The 10,571-nt window shown below is 28.7% G+C and overlaps 1 protein-coding gene and 1 pseudogene across 1 annotated transcript; both read right to left on the bottom strand.

Moving 5' to 3' along the window:
- Positions 1-1,793: 1,793 nt before the first annotated feature.
- LOC145849023 (cytochrome c oxidase subunit 5B, mitochondrial-like) lies at positions 1,794-3,902 on the bottom strand. The gene is made up of 3 exons (XM_082954136.1): positions 3,758-3,902; positions 2,931-3,125; positions 1,794-2,112 (listed from the first exon to the last, which is right to left on the bottom strand). The coding sequence occupies exons 1-3, from the start codon at positions 3,882-3,884 to the stop codon at positions 1,985-1,987; spliced, it is 450 nt and encodes a 149-aa protein (XP_082810262.1). The 5' UTR covers positions 3,885-3,902; the 3' UTR covers positions 1,794-1,984.
- Positions 3,903-4,998: 1,096 nt separating this feature from the next.
- LOC145849022 (gephyrin pseudogene) lies at positions 4,999-6,877 on the bottom strand (annotated as a pseudogene).
- Between the last annotated feature and the right edge of the window lie 3,694 nt (positions 6,878-10,571).

Below are 10,571 nucleotides of genomic sequence, written 5' to 3'. Positions count from 1 at the left end.
TTATATTTTCAAAAGTTTTAATCACTTAGCAATACTTTCATTTCTTAATTTAATTATATTTTTAATAACATACGCTCTTTTTTAATTACACAAATCTTTGAAATATGATTTTATATATGCATTCTTCATTTAAATAAATGCTTATAAATAAATTATTCTGAAACTGTCGAAAACAACAATCTTAATTAAATAGTAAGAAACTTATAGGCGTTGAAAACTTCTATTAAAAAAAGCAAAAACAAAATAGATTAAGTATAAATCAGAAAGAAGTAGATCGCGAAAAGTTAAGTCTTTCCAAATAAACTGGATCCGGATCTGGCCAAATCTCAGCTAGGATCCGGATATATTTTTTTAATCTGGGTAAGAGCAAAAAAAAAAGCCGAATCCGGTAGATCACCAGTTCGAATCTTCTAGACTCTTAAGCTACCAGTGAAAATTGCCATGAGTTTGAAAATTATTACTACAAACTGAGTATAACTCAATTTATCTCTAATTTTTTGAAGAAGTATATGACCAACCATTTAATTAACTTAAGATTGTTTTGTTTTAAAATAAGTGGTTGAAGCATTAATAAAGATCAATTTTATTTTTTTAATTGAAGATCCAAGTTAGTAACGGATAAACTATTTGTTACATTTTAAAAATAATACTTTCTTATTTAAAAATTTAACACTTAAAAAACTTATTGTAGACAAAATAATATGTTATGCTAATTTTTTAAAGTCTATCTTTTGCTTTATAACTGTTTATAGCATGCTAGTCAAAAAGATAATTTGATAAAATAAATGCTGGAGTAAAGACAGCAAATTTAACCAAGTATTTTGTAACATTTATTTGAAATATAACACAAACACTTTATGAAAACTATTATCCAGAGATGGGAATTAATTGAATAGATTAGTAACGATTTAATTTAGTATTTTGAAAACTAGTAAGGAAAAAACATATTTGATAAGCTTATTTTTCAACAGAAACTGCTAAACAGTTCATCATAATTTAGTATTATTATAATTTAATATTCTGTGGAGTTAATATGAACTAATTTTATCAATCTAACCTGGTGGTCTAAAATTATTTTTTAAATAATGTTGCTATTGTTACCTTAATGATTACAACAAATTTTATTTTTAATTTCATAGGTGTTGATAAAATTTTACTTGAGATTCCATATTTTACAAACCAACAACTTTCTTTTATATTTTAAAACTTAAATAAATAAATTGTATTGCAACTAAAAGTAATATAGTTGTATCCATTGTAAATTCGAAGCTATTCATCTTACTTCCATAAGCTTTATCAAGAATGAAAGATGAGTTAGTAATTAATTTTGCAATAAGTTTGTAACTTGTGATATTATAACGTTTAGTTAGCATTCCATTATCTACAATATTAACATTTCAAACCTAAAGTATCTAATATTTTGTTTTCGTCATAATATCACAAGTTACAAACTTATAGCAATATTAATCACTAACTCTTTCATTCTTGATAAAGTTTTATGGAAGTAAGACGAAAAGCTTTTATTTAACAATGAATAAAACTATTTTACTTTTTAGTTGAAATGGTATTTATTTACAACAAAAAATCCTCCAACAATAATATATACTTCCAATAACTATTACTCTAAGCTTATTTCAATAAACAAACAAATTAGTAATATTCTTAAACTCTAGTATATTTTTCTATTTAACTAAATATTAGTTCTTATTATCAAAAATTTAACACAAAAAGTTTGTGACTAAAAAACCTAAAACTTATTTAACATAGTTTATTTACATTCTCTTAAGCTCGTATAAAAAACAAGATTTTTTCTGAATGAAATTTAATCAAAATAGTGTATAAGATCAACAATTAAATAAAAATTACTCCGAAACAAACTTTGCTTTTTTATGAAAATATAGATTAACACAATATTTGTTTTTTTTTTATTTAAACATAAAACTGACAATACAGAATGGAAATTTGCAGTTATCATGACAACTAATTAAACGTGGGTTTCAACGATCGCCCACTCGGGGTGGTAATCCAACTTGTAGTGGGCCCCAGTAACCGGGCACCTTCCCCCCTTCTCCAACGTCACAGTGAACTCAGGCAGGTCGAAGTCCTCGTCGCCTGTGTGACGTGCATAGTTATTAGTGACGTCATAATTGAACGCATTTCGTAACATTTTCTACTGAACTAAATAAAATTACTTTTCAAGTTAATAAGTTTTTTTTCTTAATTCAACATCCTAAGTTCTGTTTTTATTTTTAATTATATGCCAAAATAACGTTTCTAACTTTACTTTGGTTTAAACTGTTTAAATTATAGTCTCTACTGGCACACACGTTTAAAGATTACATGACAATTCAAGTTCGGAAAACTCAAATTTTAAAACAAAATTACAGGGCCTCAACTTAAAAAGTGTTATATATTTAAAAAAAATAAAATATGTATGTTGGCGCTATTAATATCTACAGGCCATTTTTTCTTTTTGTGAAAAATTAAATATTTTTAAGATATTGAAGAAATAATAAAAATAAGTATACTTTAAAGTTTATTTTAACAATATGGAAAAAATGTTAAATATTGTACAAAAAGAAAAAAATGGCTTATAGATATTAATAAAACCAACATACATATTTTTTTTATATATAATACTTTTTAAGTTGTAGCCCTTTAAATTTTTTTTAGAATTCGAATTGTCGGAATTTGAATTTTCATGCACCCAGTTTAAAATAACGAGGATTTAAACAAAGTTAATTAATTTTTCAAAACATACTGCTCCAAATATTTTTCTAACAAGTATATTAGCTCGTTCAAATATGATTATATAAGAAACATACATATCAGGTACAAATTTAACAAACTCTATCAATTATTTATCAAAATTTACAAAAAGTAACAGCTCTTTTTCAAGTTAAAATATACTCGGACAAAATAAAACGAACCAAGATCGACTTTGCACAATCTGGATTTCTCGTGCGAGGGTATGATGAAGGGGTCCTGCTTGGTTCCCTTCCCCTGCGGCTTGTACGTTTCGTTGATGTGTTTCGTGTTCAGGGGATCTCCCGGGTACGACATGTACTTGTTCTCGTGCTTCTCCAAACCCACCGCCAACGCTGCGTCGCTCAACAGTGGCTTGTCTGTTTCGATTAAGGGGATTTTCGTAAACGGATTTAAATTTTAAATGTTGTGAGCAAAGAAAAAGGTTTTTGATTATCATTGTTACAAGCCATAAAAATTGTTGTTTGTTTTTTGTGACAGTACACAGTTTAGATCAGGGTTTTCAAAAGTGGGACATTACAGAAATTTACGGGACCATTAGCAGCAAAGGGGCCACAGGGGGCCGTGGAGCCATAACTTGAAAAAAGTAAAAGTCTTATGTGTATTTAATATTAGTTCTTTGGGAAATGTTGTCGGAAGGGGATATAGCTTTGTTTATTTCTTTATAGGGGGCATTATGGAAAAGAGTTTGGGAAACCCTGGTTTAGATGTATGATCAAACGTATGAAAAAACACTTTTTTAACGTAAATGTTTTAAAACTAAGAATACAAAAAACAATATTTAATTTGTTTTCAATAGTATGGTTTGCTTTTTCCAAACTTTATTTTAATTAATTACCTAAATAATAAATTTGAGATACTTTTATGTAATTAAGTAAAGTTAATGGACAATTAACCGGAATTAGTTTCTCCATAAATTCTCATCTTATACTTCATAAAACTGATAAAACTTATTAGCAATTCTTTAAATTTTATCCAACAATCAACTAACTGGGAATGAGCTTTTCCATGAGTCCACCGAAGATGAACTTGTTGGCGGTGGTGGTGCTGAAGTTTGATTTTCTCACCATCTGATTGGCCAGCATGCCACCAGTTTTGCGGAGTGAAGAAGCCAACATTATTTACTTATATATGATTCTGCTGTGTTATAGTTTGGTGAATAGTTAATATTTGAAATTTATAACTTTTAACTGTAATAAATAAATTTAAATATCAATATTCATTGAAACTAATTAAAGTTATGTGAATGGTTTTAAGATATAATAAGAACTAACTTCCGCTGAAGTTTTCTAAAGATGAATAATTAATAGTCAAACTTTGATTAATACTGCCAAAATGGAAAACAAAGAAACTCCAAATTGAAATAAATATCTAATGATAAAAACTAATTGATTATCTAGAAGAATTTTCACTAATGATATTTATGATTAAATAAAATGAATAGTACAAATTAGATTTCAACAAAGTTTACTTTAATATAGTATTGTTGTCATATGCAGACAACTTAGTATATGCCGTGAAGTTATACTAGCTGTAATTATTTACATTATGATAAATACAGTATTATTACATGATCAATTAAGTTATATCTTAAAAAAATATCTTAGCCAGAAAAAATAATAAAACTTTTATGACTAGTAGTCAATTCCTTAAAATGCATGATTAATTTTCTAAAGTGCATACATATTGATATATATGTATGAATAAATTGAAAACATCTAATTACACACTAGCAGAAACTATCTGCGGTCATGTATATTATCAAAAATTTCAATGTATAACTTTTCAAAAGGAATAAAAGTATAAGGAAAAGAAAATATTAACTACTTGAAATTTTCAGAAAACTTTCATATTTATGATCAAATGCATTCTTAAATATAAATAAAAAAATAAGAAAAAGAAATTAAAGTAGCAACAACTTTTAATAAACTATAGTAGTCGTTTTTCAATGGTATCAAGTAAATAATTAAGTAACAAACATGCCACTATTTATAGTACTTGAAACTTTTGCAGTCTTAAAAATGTATTTTAATATTACAAAAAGATTATATTTCAAAAACTAAATAATTTTTAAAATTTAAAAAACATGACAAACTAAAGTATATATTGCTTTTTGTGGTTAACTTTTCAAACATGAAAAAATTACAGATTAAATTGCTAAATTTATATGAAAGTTACAGAACAAAGAACCTAAAAAAGTTTTATTAATTAAATTTCTTAAAATATTTTCTTTTAAATGGATCCAATCACCATACAATCAACAAACTGGCCTTTCTCAATTTTCCTCACATTCTCAGTGCTGGGTGGTAACACAAGCAAGCCATTGCACTGATTCATGCTCATCAGTCGCGAGCTCATTTGCCCACCCAGTATTCTGCATTCAAACTCCCTCTTACTTGCCATCCATTCCAACTTGACCCTCTTGTACTCTGGTCTCGGGTCCAGCTTGATATCCTCTGTTGTTCTTGCCTGCACTGTAGAAGCCTTGGGGTTTTTGTGGCCGCTCATTTTTCTCAGCGAAGGGAGCACAAACAAGTTGCAGGTCACAATGGAGGAAACAGGGTTTCCGGGCAAGGCAAAGAACAGAGTCCTCTTGTTATTTTTGTCCAACGTTGCAAATGTGGTTGGCTTGCCCGGCTTCATGAACACCCTGCCAAAGTGAATTGTTGCCCCCAGTTTGGTCAGAACCCCTTTCATGTAGTCCTTCTCACCCATGGACACCCCGCCTGAGGTCACCACAACGTCCGCTTTGCTGCTGGCCTCTTCAAAGGCCTTCAAAAGATCCTCAGGGTTGTCTCTGACTATCCCCATGTCAACAATTTTAAAACCTGCACTTTCCAAGGTCAAAATCATGGTGATCCTGTTGGAGTCTCTGATGCAGCCTGGCCTGCTGGGCTCATCAGCATTGATGAGCTCATCTCCAGTTGAAAACACGCACACAGTGGGCTTCCTCACAACTTGCAATACGGTGTTGCCAACACTGGCGCACACTCCAACGTCAGAAGCAGTCATCAAATGGCCTTTTTTCATCAGCAGCTGGCCTACATTGATATCACAGCCCAAAGGTCTGATGTGCTGACCTTTGTTAACCCCCACCAGCGCTTTGATCTCAAGCTCAGTTTTGTTGTCTTCACTTGACTTTAGCAGCTCAGTGTCTTCCACAGGTATCACACAGTCAAAACCTTCAGGTACAGGGGCTCCAGTGGTGATCCTGACCGCTTGTTTCAGGGCATCACTGCTCTTTCGAGTTGGAGAGTCTCCACACAAAGATGCTGATGACACAGATAGATTCCCTGGCGTGTTGGAAGAAACAACAGCATATCCGTCCATGATAGAGGCATTGAAGGGAGGTATGCTTTCTCTTGAAACAACGTCTTCATTTAACACGCAGCCAAGTGTTTTGTTAAAAGGTAACTTTGTTGCTGGCAGTTTGGTTGACATCTGCAAAACCAGCTCAACAGCTTCTTTCATCTGCATCATTTTGTAAGGAGACTTTCTGTGCCTCAGAGCAACTTTTTCAGGATCATTAGGTGTGGCTTGATTGGATGTTTCATCTTCTGCCCTGTAGCAGCCGCACTGATGGGTGCTCTTCTGAGGTTCAGACTTCAAACAACCTACGATCTTGCCGTTGTCACTGAGCAGAGAAACAGCGTGTGGCAGAACAGGAAGAACCGCTTCCAAGCACTCCTTGACTCCTTTCACACTGCCAGGCAAGTTCACTATTAAAGTTGACTTTCTGGAACCACACCTGGCCCTTGACAGCATTGAAAATGGGGTGGACTTAAGCCCAGCAACAAACATGCCAATCTGAAGTCCTGGTGCTTCTTTTTCCAACACCATTTTGGTTGCTTCTGGGGTGTTGTCCCTGTGCGAGAAACCCGTCCCTCCAGTAGTCAGCACCAGGTTTAGCTTGTCCTCATCGCACCATTTCAGCAAAATGTTCTTAATGTCTTCCAGGTTGTCTGGAACAATGCTCCTTTTTATCACTACGTTGAAGCCTTTTTAAAGTGGAGATGATTTCTTCAACTTTGGGACCACTCTTATCTTCTTGCTCACCCCTAGAGCATCTGTCGCTGGCTGTCAAGACACCAACATTCAGAGTGTTTTCCATTTGTTGTACTTATAATATCTGGGACATTATAGTGAAATTAAAGTAATATCTTGTGATATTTTTCTTATTTTAGATTAAAAGTAAAACTGGTAACTCAAAAATAGACTATACAAATTACAACTATAAACTTTGTAACATCTATGGCAACACAGTTAAAAGGCTTTACCACATATACTACTTTAAACTCTACTATTTTAATATTCAAACATTCAAACTTATATTTCTATAACATTAACTTTCTTGTTAACTTTATTTTGGTGTAAGAGACACCAGCCTGCTCAAGTTAGGTCACTGAAAGTTGTAATCAAAAATTTACTAAACGTAGATTCAAACCCATTGCACACATATATATAAGGCTGTAACTGTACATCAATTTGTGTTTGAAACATTTGGTGTTAAGGAGAAATCCCAGAAAGAAACACATGAAAATATTTATAAATTTTTTATACAGTAAAGATAAGGAAAAAATAAAGAGCAGAAAAGAAATTCCTGATGTGATGTTGAATAAAGTTAAGAACATGGCTATTTAAAACAGCCACAGGGCTTGCTGCAATAAACTTGTAATTCAAGAATAGACATTTATATTGTTTGATGTAAAGTTTTTTATTTAAGAATGTTTTTCCCATAAGTATTTTTATAGTCTTAATTTTAAGCAGTTAATTCTCATTCTAATTTAAACGTATAATTATTTGAGATTTAGATTGTGTTTAAAGGTTTAAATAACAATCAAAATAATTTTAAAGCATAAAGTTTTTTTTAATATACATGGTTCTTTATACTTGTTAGTTTTTGCAATGGTTCTACAATATGTTCATTCATTTTCATGCCTAGTTTTATATAGAGTAGCCCTAAGTATTATTTAATATCAGTATTAGTTAGGTAAATGTTATTATTTATTTATTATGGGTTAAAATGGAGATACAAATTATATGTGGGTTATAAGGCATAAGGGAGCATTTTTTTTATAAATTAGCATTAGCTATTATATAACAACAGAATGTTTAAACTTTAAATTAGTTTTAAAGAACTTAACTTTTGAGCTATAGCTAAAAAAAAACTAAAAGATAAATTTTAATACAAACATATCTAAGAAAATTACTATTAAAAAAAATTGCTGTACATAGGTATGTATCAAAACATTTAACTATGTTTTAAACATCATACTCCTTAAAAACTTGTAAGTACCAAAACTTTAACAAAATTCATTATATTTTAAAATAAATAACTTGTTTATTCTACAAAAAATGAGCTTGTATTAAGCTAATATATAGTAACTAATGTTAATTTTTGTTCAAAAAAGTATATGCTAAGTTTTTGTAACATTAAATTTAAAATATTTATTTTGAGTGTAAATTTTATTTATAATTTCTTAAAGAAAAAATTTACTTAGATTATATAAATAAAAAACTAATAAAAACTATTTAGCCAAAGGGGTTCAAAACTTTTTTTTTTAATGATTAATATTTAAAAATATTTTCAATTGGATATGAAAAGTTCAACAAATTTTAAAAATGTTTTCAGTTTTCAGTTCTAGGTAAAAATTTGTTTTAACAATAAGTTTTTATATACAGCATTTGAACAAGATTTCAAATTTTCATAGCAATTACAAGCACAAGATTGTTTAAATTTTCAATAGTTACATCACAATTAAAGTAAGCTACATTAAATTCAACTCAATTTTAAGTTCACTTTATTAATTACATTTTTGCTTAAGCAATGTTTACTTTGTAAATCAACTAGAAGATAAAGAAAGCTACATACAGCTATTATTATTATTATTATTATTATTGTAATATTGATTTTAAAACTTAACTAAAATTTAAAATTTACCTTAAACTCAGTCTTATAACTAAGACTTGATTTGTTTAGTTTCATAAGTAAAAATTTTGAGTAAAAATTTGGTTTTATTTTAATTTAATTGTTTGAATGTTATTTTCCATGACTGTCACGTATCTATTTTAGATTTATTTAAGCACTGACGAGGTCTGAAGACCAAAACTTAGTTTGTAAAATAAATTCTTGAAAGAATAAATTCATTATTTCTCTTCCAAGTTTGTAAAATAAATTCTTGAAAGAATAAATTCATTATTTCTCTTCCAGTAGTTGAAACCTCTCTATTTGTTTTCTTAAGACCAAAACATATAATATTTTCAGTTTTTTTTTTTAAGTTTTTGATACAAAAGTAGAAGAAACTTCTCATTGCTGACTTTTTTAAGAATTTTAAAAAACTTCTATAAAAAAATTTATCTCTTCCTACATTTTTAAAGTAAATTAGATCAAATTTTAGAGAAAGATTACTTGCAATTTAATGAACAATATCTTAAATAAAGATGTTCAAATTAAATACGTTCAATTTACAACCAGGTTTTTGGCGACAAAAAAAATTGCAACCTTTTTCAAGTAAAAATAAAATGGTAAAACTCAATAATATTTTAAAAATCCTTTTTAAAATAAAATTTTATGATCAAAAATATCTTATATTTTTAGTAATTAAAAGAAAAGTATTTATAACTGAAAAGTTTATACAATCAAATTACTAATTGTTTATTATTATAAAATAGACAAGGAAAGTTTAAAAAACATATACCTTGAAACTGTACAAGATATTATTTAATAAAATAGTCTTATTTAATGATTCATAAAAAAAACTAAATGAATTTTTTTAACTTATGAATGAATATGAATGACATATGAAGTTGTTTTTCAACTTAAAATGTGGTTGAAAGCAAATGATATATTAACATTTAAAGAAAAAACAAAATAATTAAAAAAAAAATTAATTAATTCTTATGGATTGAAGAACATTCTGTTATCAGTAATTAAAAATTGGTAAATTTTAAAAAAGCAATTTAGCTTTTGAAATAGTTTTCTTAAAGAACATATCTTTAAATACACCTTCAACTAAGTTTAACTTAAATTAAGGATTCTACTCAAGTCAGTGAATAAAAAAAGGTAAAAAATTTTTAGTTTAATTAAATATGTTTTAGTAAAATTTAATTAATACTTGTCAAGTACTTCAAATGTATCAGTAAACAAAGTTGCCTTTATTTGAGGCAAAAAAAGACAGTCGGAGTGATCAAAAACTAACCAGATTTTGCCAGAGTTTTATGAAGCAAATAATTAATATAAGCCAAAAACTCAAAAAGGTACTATCATTCTAGCCTTAGATTTAGGAAAAATATCCATAATAGCATTTTAGTTTTACAATAAAATAACCTACAAGCCTTGTTCAGCCTGGGTTTTTTATTTAAATTTCAAAACAGTTGATTATTCTGAGTAGTCTAACTGTGTGGTCTTGCCTGAGTAAATATATAAACATCAAGTAGAATATAATTAGTTTAAACTGCTACTATACTACTGTAGTATAAAGTAGGTGTAGGGAATACAGCACATTTCTTTGGTCATATTGTAATATTCATTCAAGTCCATATGATTTGGATGTGCTTTTGCTTCATTAATAAGAGTCTGAAAAAAAATTCAAAAAAAAAAGTATGCTCGCAGTCCCAAAAACTATTTTTCAACCCCAAAAAATCATATACTTTTTGATTTTTTGACTTACCTGTAATAAAACAATTTATACATGTCCTAGACTTATAATTAATGTCTTTAATGAAAGCTTATACTTATTGACATATATTTTAAAGACATATTATGTGCTTTTTATTATGACATTATCAAAAGCAATTAATGTTTT

Source organism: Thalia democratica, unplaced genomic scaffold (genome assembly GCF_965202585.1).
Source record: "Thalia democratica unplaced genomic scaffold, ktThaDemo2.hap1.1 HAP1_SCAFFOLD_1960, whole genome shotgun sequence".
NCBI lineage: Eukaryota > Metazoa > Chordata > Thaliacea > Salpida > Salpidae > Thalia > Thalia democratica.
The sequence above is the reverse complement of the archived record's forward strand: the minus strand, read 5'-3'. Positions and strand labels throughout refer to the sequence as shown.